Raw genomic sequence first — 18,566 nt, 5'->3', positions numbered from 1 at the left:
AACTCCTATTTTAAAAAATTATGCAGTAAAAAATACAATACAATTATAACTAGAACAAGCACGTAGAAGCTAATTTGTCTAAATATCGGAATCTAAAGTAGTTGATAAATTTATAACAAAATAACAAGCTGCACAACCAAACAATATCAACTTTTCATACAATGTTATTATACATAATGAATTTAATACTATTCCTAAATTATACAGATCAATATCAATGCATTAATCGCATTAATGTTATTAAGCGCGTATGCAAGGTAGATTTGTATTAATAATCAATTCAAATAGTTTCCTAATATTTACATAATTAATGGAAGGATATACAATTAAATTGGTCAATAATAAAATATAATACTTTAATACATACTACTATCTTAAAGCATATTATGATCACATTAATTATTAAATTATTAAATGTGAAAAATAATTACAATAATTCATTGCACGTTTTAAGAGCAAGTAGTATGGTTTCTTTGTATACATGTATATTTATACTGAAACACAGAGAGCTCATATATTAATTAATAATACATGGAAGTTTTCTCCTAATTTACAAGCAAGCAATATGTATAATTTTTTATTTATTTGAACCTAATAATTCAATAGTACCAATGATTATACATATTGATTCCAATAATATATAATGAGACTTTTCATTAAAATAAACTAGAGAGCACACAAATCATTAAAAATTATGATTAGAAATCAGTAGAACCTACTAAAAATAACGCAATAAAAAAATAATTACTGATTACTAAGATAAGAAGATATTAATTTCTTTACACCATTATATGTTTGGTCCAAGTATAATTAAGCCAATTACGTACATGAATTTTTATATTTGGTATTCATTATTTTTAGGCCCTAAGATTGGAACTACAATATTTTTCTTACCATAAGTTCCTTTTTTATTCACATAGTATTTTTTTAGATGCAACACATTCTAATATGCACAAATGGTATTTATACTATGACAAAAGGAGAATAAAATATGAGAATGTATACTCATAATATATTATGCTGGTATGCACTAATTTTGTTGAACATTAATACTTCAACTTAGAATAGTACCGACAGCCGTATAGATCTATAGGTCCTTAATATGAAAAGTTGCAAAAAATAGAATCTTTTAATATAGAAAAGATTTTTTTAACATTCTCCTTCGTTTAATATAATTTCAAATGTATAGAACTATTCATAGAGCAATTCTGTGTGAACTGATCTTCTTATTCTTTATATACATTAATATAGTTGAAGTTTTTGTTATTAGGTTCATTTATATAATATCATTAATAACTCGACCTTTAATAAATTGTAGTTTCATCTGCAGATATAGCTAACTCTTCATCACTCCAATCACTAACTCCAAATCCTGAAGAACCATGGAAACTACGTGATCTTGCAACATGGCTAAAAACAAAATAAATAATATTTTCTTTATTCATAATATGTCAAGAAAGAACCAATAAAATATATCGTTATATATAGGAATGTTTTTGCATGCTAGTGCTTTGTTCCCATATAACAGAAGATTCGATAGAAATCTTAATTTAAATTTTCGTGAAAATAATTTAATAAGTAAGACTCTTGTAACTTTTTTAAATTACATTAATTATAAATTTGAAAATACACTTTGAGAACTTGTGCAAAAATGGAAATGTTTTAGTATGCTTGGTTCTTTCTTAGATCATGCAAAACAAATTAATAAAAAAGATTTTATTCTAGCTGTATACCACATTAATAAGCCACAACAAACTAATCTGAAATTTTTGATTTGCACACTCATAAAAAAGATATATATACATATATATATTGGCTTACATTCTAACTATCTGATTCATAAGTAATATTATTTTAGTAAAAATAAATATCCATTTTTTTCAGCTGATTTCACTAAAACATAGTCATGAAATTATGCCATATTATGAATAAAAAAATAATGTATGTAATATAATTTTCTGCATTAAATTATGGCATATCCATAGTATTCACAAATTAATAGTGCACTGGCGATGGATTAATGTAAAGAATAAATAATATCAAAAAGCAGCATGGTTGCAATATGATTATCTTAAGAGGTCATAAAAACAATAAAAACACTGGAAATTATATGTTGTGGTATACCTCTTAAAAAAATCTATATCGCAAAATCAAACAAGTCATTTTCGTACCACTTGCTTGTATCGATGGTCTCTATCATTAGATTATCGATCGCTATCAGTCCTACCAACACAGTGAAATAATTACTTTTTATATTAACCGAATAATAAAATGTTTTCATATCATTTTACAATGTAGTAAGTAAAAACAACTGTTTACCTCGGAGAAAGGCTGGCATTCGTATTTTTCTTTGCCAAACCTGCTTTTCTTTTTCCTTCCATTGCTGCTTTCATGGGATCATAACTCTTACGACGTTTCCAATTTTGCATTTCAACCTCTCTTGCGTTTGGCGTTGTAAGTTTTTTTGTTTCTTTTGGTTTTATCTTAGATCCCTACAATGAAATATTTAAAGATTCCTTCACATACATATGAACATGTTTTGTATAAAAACCAAGTACATACAGTATTTGAAGTTCTGTTGGATCGCATACTAAAGCGCCCAGAATCAGTTCTGCTAATACTTAAAACAGAGTCGGATTTTCCTCGGGTATCACTTGTGACTGATTTATTTTTATTTATATTTGTTGGTAGTTTTGTTGGTTGTAAATCTAATCTCCCTCTGCGTAAACTACAAATAAAATTATAAAACATACGTAATGACAATATGTAGTAAATAAACATATAAATTTTTACCTAAACGCTCGATTATATTTAGTATTTGAAATAGCACCCTGTGCATTAGGACGACGATCGTCACTACTCTCTGTATCGCTAGGTTGATGTAATGTTTTCGATATACTTTTATGTAAACTATGACTAGTGTCTTCATCGCTATCATTATCTGAATCTACTAAAGGTGAATGACAGACCGTAATACGAGCTGACATAGCTGATACTACATTCTGTGTCGTTTGTAAGTAATAAGAAGTTTCTATGTCACTATCGCTTTCCTGTTGATAAAAAAATGTCAGTTATTCATAACAAACATTAGTTTTAAAAAAAGGTATGTACATATATTTACCAATTGTGGACTACATGGTGGAGGTACCTGATTGTCATTCTGAGCAATACTCAATTCGTTGTCAGACCACTCATTAGCTAATGAAAGAGCAGCACCTGTTCCGTGGAAACTAGCCGATCGTAATACAGAATTATCGTGACTAGAAATATATTGATCAAATTATAAAACGAAATAGTATGCCATGAACATTTGCACTAATATACCTTAAATATATACTTACTTTCCTGAACTATCTTCTGTGCTATGATGTTTCTTTGAATTATCTATTAACTTTTTTCTACCTTCAGCAGCTGCTTTCATTGGATCATAACTTTTTCTTCTTTTCCAATTTTGAAATTCCACTTCTTTTGATGTCAATGTTGAATTACTTCTTCCAGATTTCTTCTGATCTTTATTTACTTTTTGAGTAGATCGTTGAGTAACTGGAGCATGCTACAAAATATTGTAAATTAAGAAACTAACTTTACAAGAATTTTGAACTAAGATATAAAAAGTACATTTATAAATATAAAATACCTACATATGATGATTTTGGTGCTCTCATACTAATTCTGGTACTATCTGTTCTTGATATAGATGCAGCCCTCGGTTTTGTAGGTTCTGACTTTTTTAAGGATTCTTTATTATATACATTCATATTACCCGCACGACTTCGGTGATAATTTTGTTGCTTATTAAGCGTTGGTTTTACTTCACTTTGTGCTCTTCTACGCCTTTCTTCAGGAGTTGTGTTTGGAGTTGTATCAGATTCGCAATTTAATCTATACATTATAAAACATATTTATAAAAACTACTTTGACGTTACTCTTGTGACTTTCACTATATTAGTTATGTTTTTGAAATACCTAGCTCTCCTTATACTAAAAGCTCGATTTAATTTAATTCCAGAAGACATTGAACCTAATGAAGACTTTACTTGCTGTTCACCAGTTTCACTACTACTGTCAGAGGCAGCAAGATATCTTCCTCCTGAGGATGTTCTATCAATATCACTACTGTTAAAGCTACTACGACGTGATGACTGGCTTTGTGGTTTTACATTTCTAATATTTGCATTACTACATGATCTTTGGATATTTAGATTATGCTTAAGATTTGGACTATTTTGAAGAACACTGTCAGTTGTTGTATTAAAGCCAACATTTCCTTCATGGTAACTTGTAGTACTGTTGGATTTTCTTAACATATATGGACTAAAAATAAAAACTCATTTTACTTTGTTTAATAAATTACATATTTTTGATTTTTCTGAACATTCGTACCTATTTTCAACACAAGTAAAATATCCAATATTTTTGGCTTGTGGCGAAGATTTTGCCAAATGTTTAGTTCTCTCTAACACTGGAGAATTAACAATTTTTGTAACTGTTTTACGAGTTACGATTGGACTGTTAGTTAATTTTGGTGTAGATGGTCTGAGATGACTTAAAACAGGACTATTTGGATACTTAATCTCATCATCTTGATAATATTTCGTACTACCTCTTCTGGACGTATTACATTCTGATGTATTAGATGTATACTCTCTCCTATATTATGAAAATTCAAATAATTTTAAGAAGAACCATGTGTAAGTTATATTCTTTGATATGTAAATGTTGTTTTTTACCTGTCCAAGGAACTACTTCGTCTTCCTGAATGAAGGGAAGTAAAATCTTTGGACGGACTACTTAATTCTGTGGGTGTATCTTCAGTCTTTGATTTACTTGAACTTAAATATTTGCGAATACTTCTTCTATTTTCACTGGTATTAATTCTTCTAAAAAGAGATTCAGATAAACTTCCCCTCCTTGCCAACATACCATGTACTGGTGTCCTTTGTGAACTCTGTGGAGGTGTATTATAACTGTTGCTAGTGTCATCATCTGATTCTCCACCAGAATCAATAAGTATTTGTTGATTTGAAATTAAGGTAATTCTTTCTTTTGTTCGCAAATATGATTCCGCATCTAAATTACCGTCACTTTGTTCCTAAAAATATTTATCGTTATGTATATCCGTTGTATGTGTATATCGTTATTATACGCATATACCAATCACATATGTATGTATTATAAATATTACTACGAATAATAAATATTTCATACATTGCGACTTCGAGCCAGTCTTTGAGATCTAGTATGAATAGGAGACGGTATTTTGGAAGGACTCAATGGAGGAGTACGACCAGTTGGTCCACCAATTGCTGGTGGAAGAGAATTATGTTCTGCTACTTGAGTAGCCCATTGTGATATCCATGTGCTGTTATCTCTTGACACACTCATCTTTAAAGTAAATATTATTTTAAATACTAATAAAAAGTAAATATAGTAATAATAGCAAACAATATACTATTAGTTTACCTTGAAGCTACGAATACATGCTTCATTGCTATCATCCTCCTCAGTTAAAACACCAACATTAAATACTTTATCAATATCCATTCTTGCTTTCTCTTCATCAGTGTAATCTTTATGAATTGTATATGTGCCTGCTTCACTAACTGCACCATCTGATCCCCCATCAAGATTACTAACAGTTAAAGCATCTAGATCTGTTTCAGCTGGGTCATCTGGGTTTACTTCCATTGTATAACTAATACTAGATAAATTGTGTTCTTTTACATTTATGCTTTTATTTCTAATGTAATTTATGTTAGACACTTTTTCAGACACATTGTCAGATGAATGTTCATATTCATCTTCTGGATCTATATTTTTTGTATACAACTTTTCAGCATCATCATCATAATTATTCACTTGAATTCGACTTAAATCATTTATAGTAGCAGATTTTTGAGGTACCCAGTATGATGTTGCACTTGTTTTATCTGCATAACTAAGTTCTAAAGAAAGATTTTTATAGGGAAGTTTACTTTGTTTTGACTGTTCAAAGGATTTACTCATTGAGTCTTGTTTATCTTGAAAATTTGCTACTTTCACATTAGATTCAGATTTTTTTGAAGTACTGGATGGTTTTAAAAGCGATTTTGAACCTGAAAACATAAAATGCTACATTTATAAAAAACTGAAAATTCTATAATAAATTACAACTGTAAAATTACAATAATATTAATATTAAAATACAAAAATAACAACCAAAATGTTTCAGTTTAAAACAGTAATATTGAAGTTTTAATATCAGTTCATATGTGATATTAAAATCATTAATGTTGGCAGCCTACATACTGTGAATATATCGAAGATACTTGAGAAGAATATTAAAAAGCATAGTAAAGATGACTTCATCATGACTCATACATTACAGATATAGTCTTCCATTATATACAATTTGCTCTTCAAAAGGAATTGGTCTTCAATAATTATAAAAAAGCCAAATATTATTTTAAATACTGTACATTAAATATAGATTTATTACACAAAGTTATTAAACTACATTATCAGTTAAAGGTGCTTTCTTAATATATTATTATTAAAGCATAAAGTGCGTGTTTGTAACAAGAATTAATTGTTAGTTTATAGAATTAATTTCATACACCATGCTAGGAAACAATAGTTTTAATAAAGTTCTGAAAATTTAATAAACACCAAATTTTTGTAAACTTAAATCTAATTTAAATCAATAAAATTACCTAGCTGTTTCAGTTTCTCTGATAACTGATCTGTTTTTCGTTTTGTATCATCCTCACTACTGAAATAACCTTCAGAATGTGTACTAGAAACTTTTTGCTTTTGCACTAAGTTTGGAGAAACCAAAGTACCAGGCTTTTTTGTATTTATTTCTACCTGAAAATTTAATTCCATTTTTAGTTGTATCTTTCTCACATTATTTATTATATTTTTACCACATTGTTTTACCTATAAGCTTTCCTTATCTACATTTTAATACTTTAATGTTACATGTATTCATATTGAATATATAGGAACACTTACCTTAGATGTGGACAAATTTCGTTTATGCCTAGCATTATATCTTTCAAATAAGTTTTGGTATTTAGTTGTATCAACTTCCTTGTTGCCAAAATCAATTGTAAAAGCTAACGGGGCTTGAGATGCATAACCATCAGTGGCATTTTCAGATGTGGCTTCTAGTTGTTCAGTCTTACAATCATCCTTTAAAACTTTCTCATCTTCTAATAATTGTTTTTCTTTATCTTCCTGATCTTTTTCCCCTTCTTTATTTTTAGACACTCGATTATGTTCTAAATTTTTCGCATAAATTTGAGAATTTTCAAGTTGCGCGTATATAGTACCGTCACGTTTTTCGCTACGAATCGTTATATTTTTTAGAGACGACAATGAATCATCAACATCTTTAATATTTTCGTTGTTATTTTGGATACCGTTATTAAACTCCACCGAATTATTTGCCGAAAGTTGAGTGTCAATCTCTTTGGATGTGCTCTTTTCTACTTCCATATTCACAGCCATTGAACATTCCAAGTTTAAACATCCGTAATTAGAATGATCACGTTCCCTACAACACTACTATCTATTACAATTAATTCGTAAATGCCACTCCTATAATTACATCTCACTGTTTGACTGTAACGTCATATAAAATCCAATATAGTATAAAATTTCTCTGACACATCGACACAGGTGCGTCTATCATACGCCATTGACGGCAAAAAGTGTCAACATTCACAATTACCAATGCACGGAAGAAAATGTTCCTAATGTAAAAGTATCACATATACGAAACTACAACATGAATTAGAATAATGATTAATTACAACAAAAGAAATGTTACGCTAGCAATAACCTTCTTTTCTTTAGATGAATGAATAGCGTATAATAATTGCATATGATATGGCATAATGTAATTGGTCCGACAGTAAAACTAGGTTGATGAAACGAGTGGCGTGGTATACGCTACTGTATCGGCGTTGATGTTTAACGTCTTTGGTTCTACGCGGTTTTCCTAGTTTATTGTATCTTGCATGACGTTAGATTTATCCTTGTTAGGAGGGCGTGCAATTTTCACGATCTCCGTTTGCAAATTTTCGTGACAATGCCAAAGAGAAAGAATCAGGCTCTTATAGATTCTGATAGTAGTGGCAGTGCATCAGAAAGTGGTTCGGATTTGGATAATGTAAATGATATAACCTTACATAAAAAACTCATGTTGCATATCTTGTTTTACTCCTTTGATTAATTTCTTATGATTCGAAAATAGAACGGATAAATTTCAGTAGTAATGTTACTTGTTGCGAATCGTCCTCTGTATCCATGAAACATATTACAAAAAAGATGTACGAGCGAAAATTATTTCATATAACCTGTTATAGTGCTAAATAATACACGTTTAGTTTTTGATGCTTAAGTACTTATTCCTAATTAGTATACACTTACATTATACTTTGTGCTTTCTATACTTAATAAATTTGCCCCTTTTATAGTCAACATGTGAATTCTAATCTTACATTTATGAATTTGATTTAGGACTTATTATCCCTTGCCAAAAAGAAGAAGGGCAAAGCTCAAGATGATTCCCAATCTAATGAAGAAACTGGTACCACCAAGAAAGAGAGTAAACATGATTCAGATACATCAGATTCAGATGATGATTGGGGTGCAAAAGCTGGTAAAAATAAGAAGAAGAAAGTGCCAACTAAGAGAAATAAACGAAAGATGACAAAGTCTAGTAGTGAAGAAAGTGCTAGTGAAAAAGAACCTGAAAAGGTCTCTGAGCCAGAAGAAGGTGATTATTCAAATTAAAAATTGACATTAACATTCATTGTTTGCAATACTGTGTTTAAACTATTTTATAATTTGAAACATGATAAAATGACTTTGTTTTTAGGTGAGGTTTCAGACTCAGATGCTAGTGTTTCTGATTCCAGCCAAGAAGAATTTAATGATGGTTATGATGATAAGTTAATGGGAGATGCTGAAGATCAAGCAAGACTTGCTCAAATGACAGAAAAAGAACGTGAACAAGAAATTTTTAAACGTATTGAACAACGTGAAATCATGAAAACAAGATTTGAGATTGAGAAAAAGTTAAGAATGGCTAAAAAACAAGAATTGAAAAAACAAAAGGAATCAAGAAAGAAAGAGAAAAGTACAGAAGAGAAAAAAGTTGACAGAGCACCAGATCCTAAAGAAAGGAGTAAAGATCGTAAAAAAACAATAGAAGAAAAGCAAGATAAAAAATTCCATGCAATGTCTCTTCTAAAAGCAAGACGGGAAGAAAAGAAAGAAAGAGGTAAAATATTAAATTAAAAGTACATAAATTAAAAAATTATAGATTTTGTGTACATTTTATTTCTTTTTTCTTTATTAGAGGAGAAAGAGAAACAAAGGATAGAGCAGCAGCAACAACAATCAAAAGATATTGAAGAAGAAGAATTAGAAGATGATCACAAAGGAGGAGCAAACAAAACGAAACTTAAGGCATCTGATATTTATTCTGATGATAGTGGTTCATCAGATAGTGCTGAAGAAGAAGAGACTACTAAACCATCATCACATCGTAGGTCATCTTCAAGTGACAGTAGGGATTCTGATTCTGATAATGACAAAAAGTCAGTATCTCTTTTGTTAACAATGTTATGTCAATATTAATGATCTTGTGAGAAGTAATTAATTGTATGATTTTACAGATCTATTACCAGCAATAAGGCGAAACCGAAGAAACCAATATATGTCAACACTAAGGAAGATCTCAATAAAATTAGATTGTCACGCCATAAAATGGAGAGATTTGTACATCTACCTTTCTTTGATAGGGTAGTACAAGGTTGTTTTGTTAGGATTGGCATTGGGAACAACAATGGAAAGCCTGTATATAGAGTAGCTGAAATTAGTGGTGTCTGTGAAACAGGAAAAATCTATCAACTTGGTGGTACAAGAACAAATAAAGGATTAAAACTAAGGCATGGAGCTCAAGAACGTGTGTTTAGATTAGAGTTTGTATCAAATCAAGAATTTACCGAGTCTGAATTCTTCAAGTGGAAAGAAACTTGTGCTTTGCAAGGAATATCAATGCCTACTTTTGAAGAGGTTGAACAAAAATTAAAAGACATTAAAGAAGCTTTAGTATACGAATTCAAGGAAGAAGATATAGAAAAGATAGTACGGGAAAAGGAAAGATTTAAACAAAATCCGTATAATTATGCTATGAAAAAGGCACAGCTTATGCGTGAAAGGGATGCTGCCAATTGCAGAGGAGATGATGAAACTGCTAGTCGACTTAATCAAGAATTAAGTGAACTTGAAGAACGTGCATCTGAACTTGACAAGATGCGCACCGCAACAATATCTAGTATATCTTACATTAATGATCGTAATCGAAAAAAGAATGTTGAAGAAGCAGAAAAAGCAATTATGGTAAGTGTGTAACTTGTGTTATAAAATTTAAAATTATTAAAATGTGTTAATCCATTACATACTTTTCTATGTAATAGGAAGAGATTAAAGCCAATAAAGGTAAAAAAGTAGATGATCCATTTACCAGACGGAGCACAAAACCAAGAATGGTTTTCAAACCAGACGATGAAGATGTATCATCAACTGCTCCGGTGAATGATAAAGCAAGTCCTCAACAAACTGAGGCAGTAGCGGTAAAAGAGAAAGAAAATGGTCAAGAGATGAAGAAAAAACAAAGTACTGAAGATCTATTTAATGCTCATGATTTTGATATCACGATAGATTTGGAAGTACCAATTCCAAGTAAGTTATGCAAGAAATATATTTTATATTTACTCAGAATAAAAGTTTTACATGAAGCACTTTTAACATGAAATGTGCATGCGATGTATTTTTTCAGACAACCCCGTTAGTGTATTGCCGAAGCCTATTAGTAACATTAAAGATACTGGCCCTCGACGATCTTTAAATTTAGAAGATTATAAGAAAAAGCGAGGACTCATCTAACGTTCTATTAGTTTAGAAATAAAAAATCAGTCCTTGGTGATCTGGTTAATTTGTATAAACAAGGACAAAGTCTTGTAACAGTTGACTGAGAAACTAGCTTATGTATAGTTCTCATATAATGTTACTTTTTTGTTATACATAATGACTCCTTCTTTTAGAAAGGATATAGGTGGTTCCTACCATGTAATTCTATTTACAAAGTCATAATTATTGTATTCTTTACAAAAGAATGCAATTTCAATGTTCGGTAAAACTTCTGTTTTTTGAAGAACACTATTAAGGAGTACTTAAAATAAGTATTACAATTTGAATTATTTAAGAACTTTATAACTGCATTTGCTTTTTTTCAATAATATGATTTTTTCTATCTTTTATTAAAAGTATACTTACTTTTTTATTTTCAAAAATAAAATAATCTCTATATTCAAAACATATAATTTCTTAACATTGATATTAAGTAAGTTTAATCATGAAAATGAATATGAATCATAAATACGTTAATCATGGTTTACATTTGTTATTATATGACATGTTTCTGTTTTCTGTATCTTAAAATAAACATTAATAAGCGGCCACCTCATGACAAAAAAATATAAAGAATTACATAAATCTGAATTGGGCGTAGATATTACGTTTTCACTTATTACATTTGCGATTATTACTTGTTTTATATGAGAACATTATGAAGACTATCATACTTATAGATATTTTTTTATTCTCAGCAGTGTTCTAACAAACACTGCTAACTACTGCCAATATAATTTGGCCACAGAAGCTTCAAAATATGTTTTACTATACAAATTTGTACATATTCTCTAAATTTTTATTTTTAGATGTATACTTTTCTTATGTCTAGTTAATCCAATTATTGTTAACTTTCATCTGTCGAGTTTGATAGATATTTAATAATTGTATTATGGTAGTATGATTTTTATTAATATCTAAAGAAAATTAGGTATCTTTTTACATCTTATGTCCATTATTAATCTTTAGTATTCATCATAAATTTCATATCTTGAATAAATAAAATTTTGTATTCTGTTTTTTTAGTGTAATTCATAAAAATCTTAAATGATTATATAAACTGATAAACTAGAACATGTATGAATATAAAATCTTAATTAGAATCTATCATTATTCTGCTATTAAAATGAAGTATGCGTTTGACATTATCCACAAATTTGCCAAAATTGTACATATATGTACCTACACAGTACTATTAAAAAATTTTAGAAAAATTCATATTTTTGTTTATGCAATGAAAATCTTAGTTTACATTTTTGAAAAACTGAGAACGTTATTAGATTTTCTGTGAAATGTAATGAATCCTATAAAGAATTATAATTTTTGCTGCTTGCAAACAAATTTAGGGACTGGACTGAGCTACTACGTTTATAATATTCAGTTTTTATACTAAAAATAAATCATAAAATAAGTTTTAACTTATATTTAATAACCTTTAGTGTGCATTAAGATACATTTCAATTGTCTTCTAAATCAGTAAATCAGTACAAGCTGCTTCAGTATTTTTTAATTTATAGTTTGTTGTGCTTATGTAATGTAATCTTGTTCACTATTTAGTTACATTATGCGTTATTTTAAATTAAAGCAATAATCTAAGACTAATTGTACTAAAAATAATTTTTAAATGTATTGCACATGCTTTTAAGCTGTATGATTGGCAACAGTATTACAATAATATACATGTATACGTATAAATGTACTTACATTTCATATTTCTTCAAGCAAATACTTTATACAGTCTTTAACATATAGAAATATTGTATTCGACTATATTTTTGGCATATCAAGATACAGTATTTAAGGAAAATATATTTATGTGAATATTATAATTTATAAATTTTTGTGCTTCAAATAATCATAATGTTATCTCTTAAACATAAATATAATATTATAGTAGTACACATACCATTCATGTTACTTGAAACACCCAATATCAAATTTAATCTATCATTTTTATAAAGTAATTTAATTTTATAAATTCGTAACATTTTAAATAGGGAAACTATCATATATTTTAACGTTTACTAATAAAAGTTATTCGGGATTGTTCACCGATTTAATATCGCGCTGTCACGGTTTACAGTGTTTTGAAACTGTCAACTATATTGCGCGTCGTGCGCACGCAAAGCATGCAGCATGCGCACAGAACGACGCGCGACGTCTGTATGCGGTCGCTTGCATGCCGCTGCCCATATAAGGTAATTTCCCCACGTCCTTTACGATGATTGGTCAGTACGACCGGCAGGTCATATCGATGATTAATTTCTACAAAGTACTTATCATTGCTACTTAAATGGATCTTATGACTGTTCCATGGCATCAAAGACCTTATTAAGAAATCTTATTTGTAAGATAATTGAGAAAAAAAATTGTATTCTTATCGAAATCAAATGCTGTATAAAAGGCCGGCATGACCGCATCACACAACGCTTGCGCACTGGACAATCCTACCGGCTACAAAACAAAGCTCCCGCTTTCACAAACTTAATTCGTTGATTTGTCATAAAAACAATCGAATGTACGGAACGTAAGATTTGCTATTGAATTTTCTCGAGAAAAACATTCATATAATCGACCATGAATTTTTGTTAGTCAGAGATCGGCCAATCAAGACAGAGTTAATCAGAGTGCGCGCGCGCAGGCGTAAAGATACAGGATTCGCAGAAAGCTGGCTGAGAGAGGAGCCTCCCTTCCCGTTCGTTCGCGAGCCGCGACCCCCGCGACTGGACACTGCGCCTATCCAGTTCCACCAGATCGAGGCTCTCGTGAAAGTGTAGGTTAAAGTGCTTGTTTACGTGATTCTTCTCACCGGCTACGACATCACGAAATGGTAAATATTATACTGTGCATGTATTTATGTTCCAAAAAATGTCAACGATCCTTCGGAAACCGGTACACGGGTTACTTTGTGGTTATGGCCGAAGCAGACGCGCCGGTCGCCATTTCTGTCCCGGCAATACGCCGCGAGAACGACTACTTTCTTCTTTTGGCCACACCAATCGACCGATATCATTTATTCTGAACTACTCGTTTGGAATCGCCTGTGTCATAGATTTTCATACTTTTAACAACGAACCAAGGAAATTAACACTTCTCATGTAGGTGCATTTTTACGTGCCAATCGCGGTTCCTTGCTTCCAGGAAACGGATGATTCATTTCCAGTTTCGCGATACGTCGGTCAAAGACTCAAAGAACAACTGTGATCGGTGATGGGAGAAAATTGCATATCGTGGATGAGTAGAAACTCGCGGTTGTGTTGTAACGTATCGTCGCATGGCAATCATATTGGTGGATTCTTTTCCAGTTGTATTTAATTGCAAGAGTTTTTAGACTCTAATTTTGCTCCGTCATTGGAACAATATTTTCTTACTAATCTTACATTTTGGACGGTTAGTCTCACTATTTTTTTCTATCATATGCTTCAATCCAGTGTAAACTGATTGACTCATTTTTTTTTTTAACTTCGCAATTGGTTCGGTAAACGTAGCAATAAGTAATTTTTTTTGCATGATTTCGATAGTATTGAGTAGACAAGGACCTGTTCTCCGATCCGTATATTTGACATTGATCCTATGACTACTACGAAATGCGTTTCAGTACTGTTATCGTCATATAATTTCGTCTTGAGCTCGAACATTTCTCGAATTTGCGTTGTAATTGCCAAAAATTTATATAACGAACGTAAGTTATGCCAGATTGAAAATTTATTCCAATATTCATACATGATGTCGAAACATTGAACTCTATTATCGATCAGCAACTGTCTCTTTTCAATTCCATCCGTACACGTTTTATCTTTGCAAATTCGCGTTACGTCTTTCTCATTTATTCTGTTTTCTTACTATACGGTTAAAGAAAACTTTCTCGTAAAACTCATAATCGTAAAAACTTTCTGCTGGTACAAATGTAGAATAAACATGTATGAACGAGGAATGCAATTCATGCTTTACTTAAAGATAAATTTGTTGCATTGAAGAATAGTTTAATTTTACATTTTCACTCGTTCAAGTGCTATTTATGAAATTGCAATTACATTACATATACAGGTGCATATAGAGGTTATTTCAAAAGTTACGTATTCTTGAAACCGTTAATCTTTTTTAAATTAAGGTTTTGTACGCTTTTTTCTTTGGCAATTAATCATTTATAATTGTAGAACGATTCGTCATACACGCGATGTATCTATCGAAGTTCCGGAAGAATTCATTAAGTAGTCGCGTTCCGTTTCCGGCAAATTGGCGACAGAAAATTAACCATGTGAAACTGGCACAAGTACTAACTACCGTTCTCCGAATACATTTTAAATATTTATGCTAGTTACCGATAGACGCTGTATCCTTGGTAATGAAGAGCTGAGTTTCCTTGCGAAACTAACCCTCCCCCTCTTTCTCGCTTTGAGGATGACAGTGAACTACAAGAGTTCTGGTAGAGAGGGAAAAATTCAATGAGCCCGTAAGGAGGTCGGTTCTTGCAGGCCAGTGACTCTCAAAGTTCACTGACGCCTTCATAAACGTGGTGAATAAGCTGATTATCCTCGACAATGCGATGATTAATCTTGCTTGCTATTTCTTATTCGTAATCGTCTAACCTTTTCTCTTTCGAACTATCGGTTAAAATGTGACCTTTAAACTTTTTCATGTTAATTCATTTAACCGCACTTTTCATTATGCGTTTAATATTTCAAGGAGGGAAAACGTCTAGCCAGCCTATCGTTAGAAATCAAGGGAATTGGGGTAATTAGAAACAAAAACAAGTGAAAGATGGCAGAATTTAAAATGATAAATGCGCGCGTAATCTTTGCCGACAGATTTTATTTCAACTTGCACACCTTTGAAAGGAATTGTAAGTTTTATTTTCTCCATGATAAAATTTGAATATCCATCATCTTTCCGTGTTAACCGATCGATAAATAATATAAAATTATACATTTAAACGATTGGTGTATATACTCCTTAACAGTCAAACGACCGACCATGTCGCCGCTCCTCGTCGGTGAATCATCTTCCGTTTGACCTTGTGCCACACACAAGAGACGTTTACAACAACGCCCTAGAGGGAGCCAAGTCTGGCCCTAACCGGCATCCCCCGTCGTGCCAGAATATCGACCGAGGAATTGCATCCTCCATCCACTGGCTATCCTCCAACCACGTTACACTTTTCGTCGGACCCTTTTGCACCCCAATCGACCCTTATGTTCATTATGCCGGTGTAGACAAAGCTTTAACCGTTTGTTCAGATGTATTTACAATGAACACACAATCGACAATCGGTTGAAACGAATTGAATTTAAACAATCGTCGTTTATTCAACGACATTTTCATTTCTATTTAATTAGAAATACTTTTCACACATGATAATCGTTATAAATAACAACATATACGTTAAATTTAGTTGACTCGTCAATTACTCACAAGCGAGATTTGTTTATTTCAGTGAATAACAACGTTTGAGCAGGCGGGCACGTAGGAAGGGGGATATACATGTCTCTGGCAAAGTATCCGTTTTAACTTCAAATATCGAATTACGAGCTTGACGCAACTAATTTTAGCGATTTTGCAATTTCTTGTTTATAACCGTGAACTTGTTTGTTTCGTCGCGAGATTCCCCACGCGTTCCTCGTTAATATGTATACAAGGTTTTCTTTCTTTTTTCTTTTTTTGCACAATTTTTGAATAGAGATTTTCGAATCGAAAGCGTTCATCCTAGACGAAAGCTGTTTCAAAAATAACTACTATCCCACTTCGAACTTTTCACTCTACGTGTGCGTCGTCCATCTGTGGCGTTACCTCTCCCTCTTTCCCCTTCCCTCCCTTTCTCCCTTACCCTCCCTCCATATGAACGTTGGTCCTCCCCTATCCTGCTCCCTTCACCAGAATCTTCATCCGGGCGTCGTGCCTGTCGTGGTCCTATTTCGCAGATTTCCACAGAGTGGAAGAAACACTCGGTCGGTCGGGCGGGCCTCTGTACTGTGTGGCACGTGCCCGCGAGCAAGGGATAACTTTAGAAATGGACGTCGGATCTCTTTTAGCATCGGATTCGTGCGTGGGAAGACTTTATTTCGGTACGTCCCCTACGTTTGCCCGCGAAATAAGCTTAAACGGCCAGACTAACACGACGCGCGTAATACCGATAGTGCCGATACTGGCACGGCCCTCCTCATCAGTCAACCACTTTCGTTCCGTATCGCAATGCAGAAAGATGTCCGACGTTCGTAATCTGCGTTCGCACGGTACTGTGGAGGAAAGAAAAAAACGTCACTTATCTCGAGGAATGACGCGAATGGTGGTTTGGGATGGGGTGGAAGGGGGCAAATGAGCGATAGACAGCAAGTAATCAGCGAAACAAATAGCAAATGCAATTGTAATCGAATATGTTAATTTATGCAGAAGAAATATTATATCACGTTATTCGAGCAATGAGGATACGTCTCATGGATCGTATAGAGAGTTACATGTTTCTTGTCACCAATATCAGTTTCAACGAGTGTGATTAAATTTTATATACAAACTTTTTATCGAGCTCTTATGCAACCTTGTGACTCATTATCACACCTGACTCGTCTTCGTTGCTATTGACGGTTGCATGTTACTCTATGAAATTCTCTGTTAATCTCCAATCCATAGAAGGATCGTTTTTTTTTTTTTACATTAGTTTTATTTCTTGAGGAAGGGAAACTTGTACAAATTGTAGAGGAAATATTGAAAAACTGTTTTTTTTTCTTTCAATTGTATTAATAATTATTGTTTCTTTTATTTGTTTAGGCATCTGGAGTAACAGTGGCCGACGTTTGTAAGACAACGTACGAGGAGATTAAAAAAGATAAAAAGCATCGATATGTAATCTTTTACATTAAGGACGAGAAGCAAATTGATGTTGAAGTGATCGGACCTCGCGACACAGCTTACGACGATTTCCTCGCTGATTTGCAAAAAGGTGGTAGCGAAGAATGTCGTTATGGTCTCTTCGATTTTGAATACACTCATCAGTGTCAGGGTACTTCCGAGGTAATATATTTATAATTAGTTAAAGCATAGGAAATGATCGACATCTATGTGAAATACAAATTGTTCAATTGAAATCTATTTTTTTTGCAGGCTTCCAAGAAACAAAAATTGTTCTTGATGTCGTGGTGTCCTGACACGGCCAAAATTAAGAAGAAGATGTTGTACTCCAGTTCTTTCGACGCTTTGAAAAAGTCCTTAGTTGGTGTGCAAAAGTACGTACAGGCAACAGACCTTTCAGAGGCTTCTGAAGAAGCTGTGGAAGAGAAGCTCCGAGCCACTGACAGGAATTAGGAGTATTTCAGCAAATCCAAAATTATTAATATTAATGAGAGAAATCAAGTGAAAAGCAGTACGCAAATTCCCTTCCCCAAAATAATGCTCTATACCGTCGTCGCATCAAACGTTCACGTTTTTACACATTTTTCACGTTTAAACGAAAACGATTACTAAGTATTTGCGCTACATGTATTAGTCATTGGGGAGCGTAAACATTAGCAGAAAGGAACGTAAAAGGAACAAAAAGTATATAAAGAAAAAAAAAAACACTTTTCATACTGCGAACGTTGTGTGAATCTGTCTGATATAATATTAATATT

General features: G+C 32.1%; 3 protein-coding genes across 4 annotated transcripts; 2 read left to right on the top strand and 1 right to left on the bottom strand.

Moving 5' to 3' along the window:
- Nucleotides 1-1,304: 1,304 nt before the first annotated feature.
- On the bottom strand, nucleotides 1,305-7,666 carry LOC108577715. Its single transcript, XM_017940907.1, has 14 exons — nucleotides 6,994-7,666; nucleotides 6,693-6,846; nucleotides 5,464-6,095; nucleotides 5,209-5,385; nucleotides 4,731-5,092; nucleotides 4,384-4,650; nucleotides 3,967-4,314; nucleotides 3,642-3,882; nucleotides 3,342-3,553; nucleotides 3,122-3,260; nucleotides 2,794-3,050; nucleotides 2,563-2,728; nucleotides 2,320-2,492; nucleotides 1,305-1,410 (listed from the first exon to the last, which is right to left on the bottom strand). The coding sequence occupies exons 1-14, from the start codon at nucleotides 7,489-7,491 to the stop codon at nucleotides 1,305-1,307; spliced, it is 3,732 nt and encodes a 1,243-aa protein (XP_017796396.1). The 5' UTR covers nucleotides 7,492-7,666.
- A 293-nt stretch (nucleotides 7,667-7,959) lies between these two features.
- LOC108577716 (RNA polymerase-associated protein Rtf1-like) lies at nucleotides 7,960-10,941 on the top strand. The gene is made up of 7 exons (XM_017940908.1): nucleotides 7,960-8,155; nucleotides 8,506-8,764; nucleotides 8,867-9,271; nucleotides 9,350-9,590; nucleotides 9,669-10,395; nucleotides 10,473-10,737; nucleotides 10,835-10,941. The coding sequence occupies exons 1-7, from the start codon at nucleotides 8,075-8,077 to the stop codon at nucleotides 10,939-10,941; spliced, it is 2,085 nt and encodes a 694-aa protein (XP_017796397.1). The 5' UTR covers nucleotides 7,960-8,074.
- Nucleotides 10,942-13,401: 2,460 nt separating this feature from the next.
- Nucleotides 13,402-18,538, top strand: LOC108577714 (cofilin/actin-depolymerizing factor homolog). Of its 2 annotated transcripts, XM_017940906.1 has the most exons (4): nucleotides 13,402-13,483; nucleotides 13,558-13,795; nucleotides 17,728-17,970; nucleotides 18,061-18,538. In XM_017940906.1, the coding sequence occupies exons 2-4, from the start codon at nucleotides 13,793-13,795 to the stop codon at nucleotides 18,259-18,261; spliced, it is 447 nt and encodes a 148-aa protein (XP_017796395.1). In that variant the 5' UTR covers nucleotides 13,402-13,483; nucleotides 13,558-13,792; the 3' UTR covers nucleotides 18,262-18,538. The 2 variants fall into 2 exon arrangements, with proteins under 2 accessions (XP_017796395.1, XP_017796394.1); XM_017940905.1 differs by lacking the exons at nucleotides 13,402-13,483; nucleotides 13,558-13,795 and adding an exon at nucleotides 16,836-17,295.
- Nucleotides 18,539-18,566: the final 28 nt, after the last annotated feature.

Source organism: Habropoda laboriosa, unplaced genomic scaffold, assembly GCF_001263275.1.
Source record: "Habropoda laboriosa isolate 0110345459 unplaced genomic scaffold, ASM126327v1 scaffold912, whole genome shotgun sequence".
Taxonomy (NCBI): domain Eukaryota; kingdom Metazoa; phylum Arthropoda; class Insecta; order Hymenoptera; family Apidae; genus Habropoda; species Habropoda laboriosa.
The sequence above is the reverse complement of the archived record's forward strand: the minus strand, read 5'-3'. Positions and strand labels throughout refer to the sequence as shown.